The sequence below is a fragment of the Cebus imitator genome, unplaced genomic scaffold (assembly GCF_001604975.1).
Source record: "Cebus imitator isolate Cc_AM_T3 unplaced genomic scaffold, Cebus_imitator-1.0 Scaffold226, whole genome shotgun sequence".
Lineage (NCBI taxonomy): Eukaryota > Metazoa > Chordata > Mammalia > Primates > Cebidae > Cebus > Cebus imitator.
The window spans coordinates 2,738,893-2,755,908 of NW_016107541.1; the positions used below are offsets into that span (position 1 = coordinate 2,738,893).

General features: G+C 43.7%; 2 protein-coding genes across 3 annotated transcripts in view; one reads left to right on the forward strand and one right to left on the reverse strand.

Annotated features, from left to right (window-relative positions):
* The window catches only part of ATPSCKMT (ATP synthase c subunit lysine N-methyltransferase), a 23,054-nt gene extending 20,708 nt beyond the window's left edge, over positions 1–2,346 (reverse strand). For both annotated transcript variants that reach the window (XM_017496933.2, XM_017496936.2), the window contains exon 1: positions 2,308–2,346. In XM_017496933.2, the coding sequence (XP_017352422.1) occupies positions 2,308–2,323 (16 nt within the window). In that variant the 5' untranslated portion in view covers positions 2,324–2,346. The remainder of the gene's footprint in view (positions 1–2,307) is intronic.
* Positions 2,347–2,367: 21 nt separating this feature from the next.
* Positions 2,368–17,016, forward strand: CCT5 (chaperonin containing TCP1 subunit 5). The gene is made up of 11 exons (XM_017496938.1): positions 2,368–2,890; positions 6,550–6,610; positions 7,079–7,243; positions 8,319–8,517; positions 10,464–10,656; positions 10,737–10,886; positions 12,825–12,944; positions 13,591–13,776; positions 14,491–14,628; positions 15,111–15,291; positions 16,604–17,016. The coding sequence occupies exons 1-11, from the start codon at positions 2,786–2,788 to the stop codon at positions 16,729–16,731; spliced, it is 1,626 nt and encodes a 541-aa protein (XP_017352427.1). The 5' UTR covers positions 2,368–2,785; the 3' UTR covers positions 16,732–17,016.

The window sequence follows — 17,016 nt, forward strand, 5'->3', positions numbered from 1 at the left end:
TGCAGTCTCCACCTTCCAGGCTCAAGCAGCCTTCCCTCTTCAGCCTCCCACATAGCTGGGGCTGCAGGCTCACACCAGCATGCCCAGCTAATTTTTTTTGTAGAGACAGGGTCTTCCTGTGCTGCCCAGGCTGGTCTCAAACACCTGGGCTCAGGCAATCCTGTCACCTCAGGCTCCCAAAGTGCCTCCAGGCCAGATCCTGTACTGACTTTCATCAGTGAAAATCAGGCCCTGAATATTCACAACTAAAATCAACAGTGTTTCTACAAATCTTTCTAACAGAATATGTTCAGACTGCCAGACTATTCAATATAAATAAATGGCAAGAACTTTCCATCAGGTGTTCTTTGGAACAAGGAGTCTTTCTATTAAAGAACAGCTGCAGTGGCCACTGGCTATTTTCATTGAGCACTTAGGAGGAGTCTACCCTTGAAAGTCAAACACAGGATGAGGTGAACTTCTACGGTATCCAGACCCTGCTTGGTTATTGACTTCCACTAGTGGCTGAAAACTTCAATTCTCAGTAGCAGTTTTGGATCAGCTGAAGCTAGAGGCAGTGACAGGTGTATAATAAGGTACCCAGGGTTCTTACCCAAATTCAAGCCAAAAGAAAAAGGCCAGGAAGAGGGAAGGAGCCTGTCTGGAATAGTAACCAGCCACATGTTTAAAGTGGGGCTTATGCTGGAATATCACAACTCTTAAGGACTGTTCATTGTGCACTTGTGTATGCATACCAGTTTAATAACTACAGCATAAATAAACCACAGAGGATGCCATGAGACACTTCCTATTTTTCACAATTGAATGAGCCAAATGAGTTGCAGAAGTCACCGTTTTTAATGAGGAAACACTGAATTGGCAAAGCTAAAGTGAAATAAGACCTGGCTTCAAAATCTAAAATGGCCTTGAAGTGTTACTCTGCGTCCAGAGTGCAACTATGCCAAGCATTAAGAGCTTAACTGACCACCAACCATCCCATGACAAAGTCAGTCCCTCCTGTTTTGTTTTAGAGACAGAATCTCCTGCCACCCAGCATGGAGTGCAGTGGTGCGCTTATGGTTCACTGTAAACTGAACTCCTGGCCTCCAGCGATCCTCCTGCCTCAGTCCCCAGGGACGGTGGGACCACAGGCGCCAAGTCAGATCTTGACTTTCAGGCCAGGGTCAAATGTTATATAGTGTATGTATCCATTTCAACATTTATTGAGTACCTAATAAAGTCTGGGAAAAAAATAACTTTATTAGTTAAGTCCCTGTCCTACGGCAGTAGGGGAGAAGCAAGGCTGGAACCCCTCAACAAATGAATCTAAACCTATAAAATACTAGGTCATGATCTTGGTGGGGGCGGAGGGGAGGTAGCATAAGAGATTTAGAGGACATCTTTGCGGTTGCCAAGATCTTTCTGAAGCAGCACAATATAGGGCTTAAAAGTGGGACCAGCCCGGCACCGCAGTGGCTCACGCCTGAATCCCAGCACTTTGGGAGACCTAGACGGGCACATCACTTGAGGTCAGGAGTTCGAGACCATCCTAGTCACTATGGTGAAACCCTGTTTCTATTGAAAATACTAAAGTTAGAGGGCGTGGTGGCCTGTGCTTGTAGTCCCAGCTGCTTGGGAGACTGAGGTACGAGAATCGCTTGAACCCGGGAGGCAGAGGCTGCAGTGAGCCGAAATCACACCCCTGCACTCCAGTCTGCACTACAGCCTTGTCTCAAAAAAAAAAAGTGTGGGACCCACCGCATCAAGCTGTGCAAACTCTGTCTCTTACTAGCTGTATAACCGTGGCAACTTACTGGACCATTTGTGCAAAATGTGAATTTAATAAACACTTAAACACAGCTTCCTAAGGGCCAGACACCGTTCTCCCTGAAACTCACAGGAGCCCTGGAAGGCAAGCACTACCTTTACCACCGTCACTTTGCAGACAAGGAACCCGAGGGACAAAGAGCTTAATTCCCCAAAGTCACAGCTATGAAGAGCGGCAGAGCTGTGATTCCAATGCATCAGTGTGCCTCCACTATCCCTATTCCTTAAGATCGTGCAAACGGCTGCGTCGCTTGCCCCAAGGAGCACACAACAGTCCCTGGCAGAGAGAAACTAGCACCGGGAAACGCGCCCGCCGCCCACGATAGCCGAAACCGGCGCGGGCACGGCGCGGCGGCCTGGAGCTCTGGGCACCGAACGCCAGGCTGGAGACCAGGACAGCTGCTCGCACCTGGCCACCGGCTCGACTGTAGAGACCTCAAACCGCAGCCCACCCGCAACCCTTCCCACGGCCACAGGAGCTCCAAGCCGTTCAGGCCTCACCTCCTCCTCCCTCCATCGCGAGATTTCCAACAGGCTTAAAAAAAAAAAAAAAAAAAAAAAAAAAAAAAAAAAATACGGAAGTGGGTCCTACCATCTTCTCGCAGCCGGAGTGGGAAGAAATGAGGAAATAATGCTTTAAGTCAATGAATTCCTCGTTGGAACCCACTATCGAGAAACTCTCATTGGTAAAGTTTTAAGAAATGACAAATTTAATCTGCTGTTGACTTGTGTGTCCTAAGATTTCCAGGAAGTGTCTTCAAACCTCCCCCCACGGCTTCCTGGCTAATAGAAGTTCCCGAAGGCCGCCGATTCCAGAAGATACTGTTTGGCGTGAAATTAGTCTTAGTTGAAACATAAGTTCCGGGCGTCTTGTACTGCGCGTGCGCAAGCTTTCGAGCCCTCCCGCGAGAGAAAAGTGAGATCTCGGTTCTGTAGCGGTTTCCGCGGGTTGGGGGAAAGTAACTCCTGCTGCTGCACTATGGCGTCCATGGGGACCCTCGCCTTCGATGAATATGGGCGGCCTTTCCTTATCATCAAGGATCAAGACCGCAAGTCCCGTCTTATGGGCCTTGAGGCCCTCAAGGTAACTGCACAGGGACCCGCTCGCGGTGGGCTGAGGGGAGGCGGCCGAGGCCGTGGCTCTGCGCCTGCGCGAGCTTAGGAGGGGCTCTGCCATGTGCTCCCTGAGAAGGCCGAGAACCTGCATCTCCCCGTGGTCTCCGGCCGAGCACCCCTGCTCCCTGTGCTCGGGGGAGGCTGACGCCTAAGCCTGGGATCGGAATGTGGGGCCATGCTGGGCCGCCGGCGCCCTTCGGAGTTGGGTGGGGCCGCTCATCCGATCGCCCACGGTAGCGATGCGGGACCACCTCCCTGCCCGCCCTCTCCAGCCTGGCGGCAGCACGGCACTACACTCCCATTAGAAGACTCCGGGGAGGTGCTCCGTCGCCTGTCGGTTAAGGCGCTGCTGCTTAACTTTCCGCTGGTCCACCCGCCACAGCCCTTCCATTTGCTTTGTCACTCGTAAAGCTGTGATCACTTACAGGGTATTTCATTTCTGAGTGCTTTTTACCCACCCTTGAGGAAAAATAGCGAAGAGTGAAAAATGGACGCATATCACCGTAATACAAGGCGGTGTACGATGAGGACAGCTAGAAAGAGGGTGCAGATAAGCGTGCTGCTGGAGGACAGCGTTAGATCAGGGGGTAAGGTCAGAAGTAGCATTATAGAGAGAGGAAACAGCAGAAGTAAAGGTTTGGGCAGGAAGGCTCGTGGCACGTTGTAGAGTAGAAGACCCATCCGGTTTTAACGGAGCATTGAATACTTTAACTTATAATAGTTCCCAAAGGTGAAAGCTATTGAATGCCCAGCATGGAAAATACGACGTTTTCCGTTGAGAAGAAGGGGAGCCGTTGAGGGGGTTTTGAGCAGAATTTAAGTAGAGCTGCACTTCAGGCAGCAACGCTTGAGGTGAACCGAAGGGAATAAGGAAGGTCACAGGTGTTGAAGAAGCCGGGGGTGCAGGTAAGAAAGGAAGGGTCATCTGAGCACCAGACGTCAACAAAAGATGGAGAGGAAGGGACAGTCCGAGAGGGCCTTTAGGGTTTGATATAAAGTGAATTCGTAAGAGACCATTCCACCAGCTTTCGGGTGTCCCTGTTCACTTAGTGTCTTGGGGTTTTACTTACACAAAGTTAGAAATACAGTTCTCCATGGACTGATTTACTGCAAGTTACACAACCTCTCGGAACCTCGTTTTCCAGTGGAGGTGGTAGCCTCCGTCAAGCTGAAGACTTGACACTGGTATTAAATGGAGTGACTTAAGTGGCTGCACAGTGGTTGATCCATGGTAGGTACTCAATATTTGTTTCCTTTCTAGAAAGAAAAAAGTTAAAGCTACTTGTATTATATATTCCATTTTATTTATCACTTAGAGGGACCTGCAGAGAAAGTAACATCCAATACACACACCCAGTATAACAACATAACTAAAGCTATAGGTCGTTTTGCATCGGCCATTTTGTTCTAATTGCATGCATTTGTGCCCAGAACTGTCTGAGATAGGTATTATTTTACCAAATTGGAGACTTGGGCACAAAGCAGTTGAGAAATTGTTCTGAAGGGCAATTGCTGTTAAAGAGCAGCGCCGTGGTTCAAGGCCACCTCTGTCAGAGTCAAAGTGAGCAGTCTAGAGCAGCATTCTCGAGCTTGACATTATTGACATTCAGGGTCAGATCATTCTTTGCTGTGGGGGCTCATATTGGACAGTAACCTGGGTGTTTAAATCTAAGAGTTGGATGCTGTGGGTAGGCTTGAGTGTTGACACTCAGTAGGTGAGGGGTATACACTTGCTCCCTGAGCTCACAGAACATCCAGCTAACTTGAAGAACCAAAATATATGGAAATTGAAGGCAACAGTAAAAGAAATGTACAGGCCAGGACTTGAATGTTTTGATAGGTAATGGTCACAGTTTTTTCTCTCTGGTCATTTAGAGCCTTAAAAGTAATATGTATTTTGTTGAGATTCTTCAGTTGTGTAACACTTCACATATAATATTTCACCTTAAAAATGCAGTCATTGGCCAGGTGCAGTGGCTCATACCTGTAATCTCAGCACTTTGGGAGGCCAAGGCAGATGGATCACGAGGTCAGGAGTTCAAGACCAGCGTGACCAACGTGGTGATGAAGCCCTGTCTCTACTAAAAATACAAAAATTAGCCAGGCATGTTGGCATGCACCTGTAATCCCAGCTACTTAGGAGGCTGAGGCAGGAGATGGTTGAACCCGGGAGTCGAGCCTGGGCGACAACAGCGAAATTCCATCTCAAAAAAAAATGCAGGCATTAGTTGGCTTAGGAAGGAATCATATCCTAAATATGTATAAACTAAACAAAGCAAGCTAAGTTTCCAGGCCAGCCAGCATAATTCTATTTTGTCCATAATATGTATTATACCTTGATGTTTAGGCTCTTCCTTCTGGAAATACCCAGAACTAACAGAAGGAAGAAAAAAGTTTTTTTCACTTTCCTGAGCTTTAGAGCAAAGTATATGTTGGGATTTTGGGATCTCTCCTATTTGCCGAATTCCTTCCATCCTTTTCTTTCTGCCTCTTGCTTTCTCCTTAAAAAAAAAAATGATAATTCGCCAGGCACTGCGACTCACAGCAGTAATCTCAGCACCTTTGGACGCTGAGGCAGACAGATCATGAGGTCGGGAGTTCGAGACCAACCTGACCAACATGGCGAAACACCAGCTTTAATAAAAAATTAACTGGTCGTGGTGGCGCTTGCTTGTAATCCTAGCTACTCAGGAGTTGGAGGTTGCAGTGAGCCAGGATCACACCACTGCACTCCAGCCTGGGTGACAGAGCGAGACTCTGTCTCAAAAAAAAATAATAATAATTATATCACTCAATTTGGTAGCTAAATGTGGTTTAAAAAAAGAAAAAAAGTTACAGGTAACTTTTTTTTAATTATCACTTTGACAGTTACTTACCTTCCTTAAGAGGACCAGTTGCTAACTCAGATCTACAGACATTATTATTGGAATTTCAGGTGGGTGGAGAAAGATTTTTAAAGCAAGGACATTTTTTCTTTTTATTTTGTACCGGAGTCTTGCCATGTTGCCCAGGCTGATCTCAAACTCCTGGCCTCAAGGGATCCTCCTGCCTCAGCCTCCCAAGTAGGTGGGATTACAGGCTATATCCACCGCACCCAGCTTAAAAGATTATAATTCTGCAGTAAATCATAGTGTGACTGTAAGATGTTGTGTGTTTACAGTTGGACTCTTCTTCATGGGTACAGTCCCCTCCTTATCTGCAGATGTGGAACCCACAGATATGGAAGCCTAGATTCAAGGGACCTGAGCATCTGTGAATTTTGGTATCCTCAGGGGCTCCTGCAACCAATTCCCCATGGAGACTCAGGGAGGACTATGTTGAAAATGGCCTTGTAAGGTCGTGGTCATACTGTTCCCGTTCTCAGCTGTAAATGGGCTGGTAAAAGAATGTCTCATTAATGTCTTGAAAATTAAGTGAAATAGCACAAAGCACTTGGTTCTGTTTATTTTACATAAGAATGGCTTATTAAAACTGGAGTTGTAAATGTTAGAACAGTCTGTTGCCTCTCAAATGTAGAAGCTTCTAGAAAATAGAAACTAAGTCATAAGTGATTTTTGTAATCATCAGATATGTGCTTTTAACTATTGAAATTATATGTAACAATCTTCGATTTTTCTGTTTCATTAGTCTCATATCATGGCGGCAAAGGCTGTAGCAAATACAATGAGAACATCACTTGGACCAAATGGTAAGAGTCCACTATTTCGTGTTTTTTAGCAAAAGATTTAAACCATAAAACTGTCAATACAAACCTCTGTACAGAAAGGTGGGATATTGGGGGGAGGCATCTTACTTCCTTAACACAGGCAAAATTTTTTAGCGTATTTCAGGTTTCTTAAACATGGTTAGAGTTGTGTGTAATTTTAGGTCAGACCTTTTTTTTTTTTTTTTTAACACATAACAACATTTCATTAGCATTTTCCAAATCATAATTGTCTCTGAGATCTATACTATACTTAATGATGTTCCGTAATTTTTTGTTGTTTATGTTACCCAATCTAAAAATGCCTTTATGCTGCTGTTTTTTTATTTATGTTGAATTATTTGTTTATAATAAATTGCATAGGTAAGAGCTGGGTCAAGAGGTCTTTTTTTATACTTTGTGATATTGGTTGCCAGTTTTTTGCCCAAAACCTACTACGCATTATCTTTTTAGGGCTTGATAAGATGATGGTGGATAAGGATGGTGATGTGACTGTAACTAATGATGGCGCCACCATCTTAAGCATGATGGATGTTGATCATCAGATTGCCAAGCTGATGGTGGAACTATCCAAGTCTCAGGATGATGAAATTGGAGATGGAACCACAGGAGTGGTTGGTAAGAAAAGACAAACATCTTTTCCTTTCTCATTTAAGACCACAGGGCTAACACAGCTGCCAAGATTGTCGTCTCTGAATCAGGGCATGAGGAGACAGACAAATCCAAGTTGGAGAACATTGTACAAAACAAGTGGCCCGGACATTCAAAACTAACAGTGTTACAAAGAGCAGAAAGAGGGCTGGAATAGTTAGGCAAGAAGAAATGTGTAATAATTGATTGGATGCTGATTTTGCTTGTCTTTTAAGCTGTAAAGGATATTTGGGAAAAGTGGAGGAATTTGATTATGGGTCATGTACTGCGTGATAGTATTGTGTCAATGCTGAGTTTCCTGAGTGTGACAGTTATGTATGAGAATGCCCTTGTTCTCAGCTGTATGCCTAAACATTTTTAGGAGTGACATGTCATGGTTTCTGCAACTAATTCTCGAATAGTTGAACAGAAATTGTATGTACGTGTAGAGAAAATGTGGCAAAATGTTAAGTAAACCGATATTCATTTTTCTATTGTACCTTTTTTTCTGAAGATTTGAAATCTTTAAAAAGTTGAGGCTGAAGACAAAATATCACTAAGGTTACCTTTTCTGCAGATAAAATTTGAATTCATTTATTCAACAAATGTTTATTGGATACTATTGTATGCCAAGCACTGTTCTCAGTGCATTTGGAGAGCTACAGATTTAAAACAGAATTCATCTTTGTGACCCTAAAATGAGGAGAAAGAAAGGTGGGGTGGGGGTGGTAAATAGTCTTATTACCAGGATGGATTTCACTGAATAGACACTGGCCCAGGAAACATAATAGTTTTTACCTCTTAGAAAAATGTTCTTGTACCGTTAAATTCTTTACATCACTGAGAGTTGAATGTTCATCTGTAAGGGGAGACCTATTAGACCTTTGCTAGAGTCAAAACGAAAGGCTTTCTTTTAAAAATAGATGGTTTCTGCCTCTAAGATTACTTCCAGCTTAATTCTGGAACCTTCTTATTTCCATGATAGCATCTAACTTGTGCTGATTACACTTAAAGTGAAGTTTTGTTGTTTTCCTAAACTGATTGTCTGCTGGCTTGTTTGCAGTCCTGGCTGGTGCCTTGTTAGAAGAAGCCGAGCAGTTGCTAGACCGAGGCATTCACCCAATCAGAATAGCTGATGGCTATGAGCAGGCTGCCCGCGTTGCTATTGAACACCTGGACAAGATCAGCGATAGCGTCCTTGTTGACATAAAGGACACCGAACCCCTGATTCAGACTGCAAAAACCACGCTGGGCTCCAAAGTGTATGTTTCAGTAGAAGATGCGATTATACGTTTGTGGAGGAGACAGTTTGTTTGCCATTTCTTAAAGGCGACACAAAATGACTGCTGGTGGATTCGTATTGATTGGATTGAGTTTCTTTCGATCACTTGGTTTTGCTTTGTTTTTAATGTAGATGTAGACACATGCATTTTGTATTTTAGTTGAGAACTGAATTTCCAAGTTCAGGTATAAGTGCCCTTGACAATATTTGCAAAATACAGTTATTTTAATTTAGTAGAATAGGTTGTGTTTAAAATCAGCTAGGGTACAGTGGCTCATACTTGTAATCTCAGCAGTTTAGGAAGCCAAAGCAGTAGAGTCGCCTGAGCCCAGGAGTTCAAGACCAGCCAGGGCAACATAATGGAACCCCCTCGCTACAAAAAATAAGTTAGCCAGGCGTGGAAGCACATGCCCCAGCAACTCCAGAGGCTGAGGTGAGAGGTAGAGGCTACAAGCCATGATCGTGCCACTGCATTCCAGCTTGAGCAACAGAGCCCTGTCTCAAAAAAAAAAAAAAAGAAAAAATCAACTAGAAAGGGTCCTACTTGGAGCATATGTGAATCTTCTTAACACTTCTTTCTATAATTTCTTTCTTAGGGAGTTACTGGGGGTGGGTTCCACTTTTTATTCAGCAAGTTGCTGATCCAAAATTATAACTTAGTAAGGAGGGACTGTCTTGAAACAGACTTGTCTTTGGTGTTTTCAACATTTGCATAATACCTGTTCGCCAGGCTTGCTGCCAGGTCTTACGGGCATAAAGACACAGCTCTTTCCCTCAGGAAACTCTAAGCAACCTCAGCCAAGGGGTGCACTGATTATGAACAATTATAAAGACTTATGGTCTATTGCCATAATGTAACATAAAAATCCAGTGTAAGGTACTTAATCACATTACTTTACATCAGTGAGAGATGTTTTCAAATGTGTGCTTATGGTGATTTTAGCAAAAAGGAAGGAGGGGTCTTCTCAACTCAGTAGTCAGGGAAAACGCAGGAAAAGTGTCAGCCTCCGTTGCCTTTTCCCCTGAGGAAAGCCTGTGTTAGGGCAGAAGCCTTCAGCGGTGCCTACTGTGCTCTAACCACAGGTCTTAGCGGAGACTGGCTCCCTAGGCAAGAGTAACTACCCTAGGGGTAGCCTCTGTCACAAGTATAACTATTTTCTCATGAGAGAAGGACAACATCATCACTTGACATGTACATCTCTGTTTTATTGTTGCTTTATAAGTTGGCCCTGTTCTGTTTGCAAGTATTAACTCAATCTACTTAAGATATAACATTTTTATTGCATGGTTCTCTTTTATAGATAATCTAAGATTTCAGACATTATTTCAAGTGCTAGGTTTCCCTAGTTGTTTTTCTTGGCTCAAAAATGAATTTACGGAGCCGTCTATTCAGATGTTTCAAAGCTTTCAAAAAGGCAGCATCCTGGAGGTAACTGATGTTGTGGTGGGAAAGGCAGCATGCCTCTCCAGTCCTTTCACTTCCCGTTAGGGGCTGCACTTCATTTAGATAAGACTGACTTTTCCTGAGTGATTACTTATCTTTCCCATTCTGTTCTGAACTTGTAAAATTGTAGCGTATTCTGTAAAAGTGGTGCATTCTAAGAAGACCTTAGTTCATGCCAGACTACAGTGGTTTCTTGAGTACATTTATAATGGAAGGAAATAGTAAATTCCAGAGTTAGCAAAAATAAAGGATGTAATTATTTTCCCATCTAATTGTACTGTCCCCTTTGAGGTCCGTGGGTCAGTCACACGTTAAGAATCTCTGCCCCAGCCTGTTGAAAATGCAGGTGGAGGTGACATTCCTGTCTAAAAGATTCAGAACATCATTTGATTTATATCCTTGAGTAACATTGGATCATGTGGCCTGCTTTGCTTGCAGTAATTGTGAAACCAGTGAAATTTGTTCTGTGGTGTTTTCATCAGGGTCAACAGTTGTCACCGACAAATGGCCGAGATTGCTGTGAATGCCGTCCTCACTGTAGCAGATATGGAGCGGAGAGATGTCGACTTTGAGCTTATCAAAGTAGAAGGCAAAGTGGGTGGCAGGCTGGAGGACACTAAACTGATTAAGGGTGTGATTGTGGACAAGGATTTTAGTCACCCACAGATGCCAAAAGTAAGCCATTGCATTTCAGAGTTTCACACTATTGGTTAACTCTTAATTTCACCAATTAAAATGTCTATGTTTCCCCATAGAAAGTGGAAGATGCTAAGATTGCAATTCTCACATGTCCATTTGAACCACCCAAACCAAAAACGAAGCATAAGCTGGATGTGACGTCTGTAGAAGATTATAAAGCCCTTCAGAAATATGAAAAGGAGAAATTTGAAGAGATGATTCAACAGGTAAGTCTTACCTTAGTCCTCAGTGGAATTTAAACTCCCAAAGGATAGTTAGGTTTGGTTAGTAAATACATGCAGTCTTCAGGCCTAAATCATACACAGGAAAAAACCAGATGGCATAGAAAGGTACAAACAGGGAAGAATTCTAATTTTGCCTTAAAATGGCAGCGTGTTCGGGGTCCTGAAAGAAGTGATCCTGTAACCTAAAGCCATGCTTTCAATTGTATGTATTACACTTGCTCTCCTGGACAAGTTTAACGTAGCTTACCTTACCTTTAAGATTTCTGACTATACCTTTTAGGCAAGAGTTAATGAGTAACTGGAATTAAACCAGAATGCATTTACAGGAATCCCAATTCTTCACTCAGATCAATCTAGTTTGGGTTCATGAATACCTCAGCATAGGTGTGCTTGTTCTCTGATGTAGCAGCTCTTCTTTGGGGACTCTATCGTTGGGAGTTGAAAACACGGGTACTCAAGAATACAGGAGCGTGGGTTGGTTAGAGCATTATTTACCATAGCAAACCAACTAGAGGCTATTTTCATGTCTGTTCTTGGGAGAGTCATTGTATTTATCTGCTCATTCATGATGTGGTTCTTTGTGCCTACAGCGTATCAGGCTCTGTTGTAGGCACTAAAGGTTCAGCAGTGAATGAAGCCAAGCTTGTGCTCTTGAGGCACAGATAAGGGAAAGGTGGGTCCAGCTCTGTTACAGACACTGCTCAGAGACATAACCTGTAAGGAGAAGCTGACATTGAGCGAATCAGCACCCCCCGGGGAGAACATTTCAGGCTAAGCACAGATGGGGATGCTCTTGAGGCAGGAACGTGGTTGGCTGGTATAAGGAACAGCCAGCCTCAGGGAGTAGAGCATGCTGGCAGGGGCTTGTACGTACAAGTCCATCATCTGGGCAGGTGGGCCCGTGGGCATGAAAATTGTGGCTCATCTGCACTGGGGGGTCAGAGATACACTGGGAGGCCAGGAATGTTACTGGATCACACTGGTGAGGCGCAGGTTGCTGAGAATGAGAAAGGAATGGTGTTGGGGCCAGATGCTAAAACGTTAATGAGAGGCAGGGACTCAGGAACATTGAAGGTGCCTGAGGGGCAAGAAGGAACCCTCTCCTGTTTTGAGCACGTGAGAGGGAAAGCAGCTGCCATCTGAGGAGGGTTGCAGGGCAGGTTGGCTTTCAGGGGTTATGACGGAAGCATTGTGTAAGGAGGCTGCTCTTCTGGACTGAGCTCCAGAGGGTCAGGGAAGGAGGAGAGGGAGAGCTAGGCCGTAGCGGATGGTCTGGGAGGCCTTATGGAGACAGGTAAGTGGGAATTGTGGGGCACGGCGCGGAGTCTTGGGTAAGCACCAGCGGTGGGGTGGGCAACCTGATCGTTGCCTTCCTGATTGGGAAAAGTCACTTTGCTATTTGCAGGTTGGGGTGACGGTGCTTCTTACTGGAAGCAGAGTTGCCTCTGTGGGCCCCTGAATTAGTTGATATCTATGAATCCAACTGAAGATTGTCCACTCAGACAGGTTGCAAGTGGTTCATAACATTGTTTAAAACATACTCAGATAAAAGTTCTCCACAGGTGTTTGTGACAGGACGGAGCCATAGCCTTTTCCCCATGGCTGGGAGAGGGTGTTACCTTTGTTCGTTGACATGTCTGTTGGTTTTGCGTCACTCTAACAATAGGGTTCAGCATGAATTACTGCTCGTGGTTTTTAAAGCATAGTTTTAAAAATGAGGTGATTGCCATTGATAAAATACATTTGGAATTTGGAACTGACAGAAAGTGGACACTTGTCTGTTTTCTTCCTTCTTTGCTTTGTTTTTGTGTTTGAGTGCACCCACCTTACACCCAGCTGTGCCTCTCCTTTTTTCAAACATTATAACGAAGAATAAATACCCACTTTCTCTTAACATGATTGTGGTATTTCTTTTCCCAGATTAAGGAGACTGGTGCTAACCTAGCAATTTGTCAGTGGGGCTTTGATGATGAAGCAAATCACTTACTTCTTCAGAACAACTTGCCTGCAGTGCGCTGGGTAGGAGGACCTGAAATCGAGGTAGGAGACTCCATATGAAGGGGCTTTGAGATGTAGGGGTTCAGCTTATGTGTTGAGGGGTGTTTTGATAGTCCTCCCTTAAACAGCCACATCATACCAAGGCTGGGAGATGAGGGGAGCGTGAGCTGGGAGAGAGGGAACGTGCTGGGATCTTTGTTACCATTTGGATTCAGTGCTGTGTGTTCCTGGTGTTTCCTGGCATTTTGCAATTCTCTTCCTGTGTTGTCTCACTTGGCCCTATCATTAACTAAGGCAGGAAGACCTGGTCTCATCCGAATACTAACGGCAGCCCCAGGCAACGCTGCCTCAGTCGTTCTCACTGCAGTGCAGTGCAAAGAACACGCAAGCTGGGTTCCCTGAGGGAGGGACGGCTGCGCAGAAGGGAGATGAGGGCATGAGTTTAGGGGATGGACGCGGGGTGATAGATCCAGCCAGCACCAAAGCCCCAGATCAAGACGCCCAGCTCCCCAGAGCCTTGTTACTTAACAAGGTGCTTTGGGTTGAACTGGAAATGTTTTAGTCAAAATGGGGCAGCAAGTCTAGTCAACAAGGTGGTTCTAGATCAAGTTTGCTCATTTGTGGCCCACTTTTGAAAGTTAACTTCACCGGTACTGTCTTCTCCCTTCTCCCTGACCACCCCAATTAGCTGATTGCCATCGCAACAGGAGGGCGGATTGTCCCCAGGTTCTCAGAGCTCACGGCCGAGAAGCTGGGCTTTGCTGGTCTTGTACAGGAGATCTCATTTGGAACGACTAAGGATAAAATGCTGGTCATCGAGCAGTGTAAGAACTCCAGAGCCGTAACCATTTTTATTAGAGGAGGAAATAAGATGGTGAGAATTCAACTGTTTGTCTTACACTGTTTCTTATTTTGGCTCATGCTCTGGCTTTTCTGCCTGTAATATATTTAATAGAAACAAAGTTACCATAAGAAAAACATCATTTTTCTCAAACAATGATGTTTCATGGTGTGAAATTACAGAAGACTGTGTTAAATTGTTAATTTCACAAGGCACATTTGCCTTTCTGCTGTCCCTTATAGTATATAATACATGCTATGAGATTTAAGCACAGTTTAAATGTTCAAGTCCTGGATTTTAGAATGTTTGGTACGATTACCTTAGTGGTTGGTTAAACTGCTAGTATTAGCAATATGGTGTCATTACCAAAGATGACTTACATCTGTCCCTTACGTAGAAAAAGGGAACCTAAGTGAATAACCATTGACGACCTCTGTTCTTTGAGACTGACTTTTTAGCACATTGTGATAAGTCTTTTCGAGGTGTTTTTGTTTGTTTGTTTTTGTTTTTGTCAGTTTTTGACTCTCTTGCTTGACCATGTATCCTAGAATGAGTCACTGGCCGCCTCTGCCTCTTGAATTTTGTTGACTACATTACAGGAAGGAAAGAAAGATACAGGTCATCCGATAATGGAGGCCATCTAGGTATTAGAGCAGAGCCTCTCTGTTTTTAAAGAGGTGCCAGATACTTGGCTCTAAATTGAATAGATCTTGATCACACTGATTTAGGCAAAGCTGTTTTCCTTAGATCATTGAGGAGGCGAAACGATCCCTTCACGATGCTCTGTGTGTCATCCGGAACCTCATCCGTGATAATCGTGTGGTGTACGGAGGAGGGGCTGCCGAGATATCCTGTGCCCTGGCAGTTAGCCAAGAGGCAGATAAGGTAAGGGGTATGTGCAGACTTAGAAAGACTCGGGCCTCGCCAGCGGTGGCGGGTGTGAGGCAGCGGAACAGAGCGAGGTGCTGTGCTGGGTGTGAAACACACAAAAGCATCGTGAACTGTAGGTGACAGGTATTTTAATCTAAGTTAATTCCTATGTTCCTGTATTCAGATTCTGATTACCGATAACTAGCATTTCTCAGCTTGAAATAATAAGTCTCTAGTCTTTTAATGTTGTTTGAAATTCAAAATATAACTTAAAGCAGTAAGAGCTACTGTATTTTGACACATCTCTCATGTATGCATACCCTGTGCCTGCGTTCTGCAGTGACATTGTAATATTCTGATAGATACAAAAATAAAAACAGCCTATTCCTAAAAGGCTTTGTGAGCTGACTGCAAAGTATGCAATATAGCTGTGTTTTCAAGGTGCTGCTGGGTTTTGTTTTGCCAAGTGCACTTACCATATCCCTGTACCCTTCCAGTGCCCCACCTTAGAACAGTACGCCATGAGAGCGTTTGCCGATGCACTGGAGGTCATCCCCATGGCCCTTTCTGAAAACAGTGGCATGAATCCCATCCAGACTATGACCGAAGTCCGAGCCAGACAAGTGAAGGAGATGAACCCTGCTCTTGGCATCGACTGTTTGCACAAAGGGACAAATGGTGAGGAGCTGCCACACGTGTGCATGGGGTGTCAGATTTTAACAATGATAATCCGCTGTGTGTGCTGTGACACGATTATGGCTTTTTAAATACATAAACCCACTGTAGGTGTTCAAGTCCTGAATTTTAGAATGTTTGAGTTGATCGTCATAGGAATTGGTTAGATACTAGACCTAGCAACATAAGACTCATTTTAATAACAGTAAACTACAGTATGGTGTTACCACCAAAGAAGACTTACGTTTTAATCTCTAGTTTTGGAAAGTAATGCCATATTGCTTTTACACAATGTCTGTCCATGGACAACATATAAACAGCTCTGAAGTGGGCTTCAGTGCACATTGTGGAGTGTTTTATAAATGTAATGTAATACTGTAATCTCTGTAGCCACTTGTGTAGCTCAGTTCCCAAAAAGTGGTGACTGTGGCTTGTTGAAACAGTGGTCCCAGGCATTTCTGTACTAAATCGGGCCATGGCTGTAATCAGTCCACAGAACCTGACTGTTTTTGCCTAGAAGTATAGGTACAGTCTGCTTTCCATGCTCATACCCCAAGGGTTTTAATAATAGCAATTCTTTGTCAGGAAAATATTTACTGTTTCTAATTTGAATGCCTGGTTGTGCTAAAATTTAGCATTTCAGGGCCAGGCACGGTGACTCATGCCTGTAATTCCAGTACTTCAGGAGGCCTAGGCAAGTAGATCACCTGAGGTCAAGAGTTTGAGACCAGCCTGACCAATATGGTGAAACCCCATCTCTACTAAAAATACAAAAATCAGCTAGGCGTGGTGGCAGGCACCTGTAATCCCAGCTACTCAGGAGGCTGAGGCAGAGAATCGCTTGAACCGGGGAAGCCAAGGTTTCAGTGAGCTGAGATTGCACCATTGCACTCCAGCTTGGGCAACAGAGCGAGACCCTGTCTCCAAAAATAATTAAAATTAGCATTTCTAGATCTTTCTTAGAAATACCTTATATTTCAGCTATGGTCAGATTTCACTTACTTTAGATTTCCTAAGTTAGGGTATGGATACTTTGTGAGCTGTTACTGAGAAATTTCACCCTGTAGCTTCTTATTGAAGACAGCCCTCTCGCAATAGCTGTTTACCAGATTCAAATTCCAGAGTGTCCTTGAAGTAAAGAAGTTATATTCATCTGAAAATGAAATTAACTGAAATGAGTGGCCTCCTCCTTGGCTTCTAGGAGTTTGTATTTCTTAAATTTTGCTGTGATTCCATAAATCAGAAAATCAGAGCTGGTTCTTGATCATAAATATGTATGCTATTTTAGGATAATCAATTTCCTTGTATTTTTCAGATATGAAGCAACAGCATGTCATAGAAACCTTGATTGGCAAAAAGCAACAAATATCTCTTGCAACACAAATGGTTAGAATGATTTTGAAGATTGATGACATTCGTAAGCCTGGAGAATCTGAAGAATGAAGACACGGAGATACTATGTAGTAAGATCTACTGTGATTAAATAAATGGATGTCTTGTGATGTGTCTACAGTTATTTATTATTACATCCTTTTTCAGACACTATAGATGCTATAATAAAAAGCTGTTTGGTAACCATAGTTTCACTTGTTCAAAAACGTGTAATTGTGGAGGTACTATCTCAACATGTTTTTGTATTCATTGTATTAAAGGAATCTCTTTAAACAACCTGTCTTCAGGTTTAAGAAACATTTATTGTAACAGTGATTAAATGCCACCCTAATTGAA

What these genes read in the sequence shown, in the direction of transcription:
- CCT5 (XM_017496938.1), top strand. Translation starts at nt 2,786, where the DNA reads ATGGCGTCCATGGGGACCCTCGCCTTCGATGAATATGGGCGGCCTTTC. An exon ending in TGGGCCTTGAGGCCCTCAAG is followed by an intron (nt 2,891 to 6,549) that starts GTAACTGCACAG and finishes CTGTTTCATTAG; the next exon opens with TCTCATATCATGGCGGCAAA. An exon ending in TTAGAGGAGGAAATAAGATG is followed by an intron (nt 13,777 to 14,490) that starts GTGAGAATTCAA and finishes TGTTTTCCTTAG; the next exon opens with ATCATTGAGGAGGCGAAACG.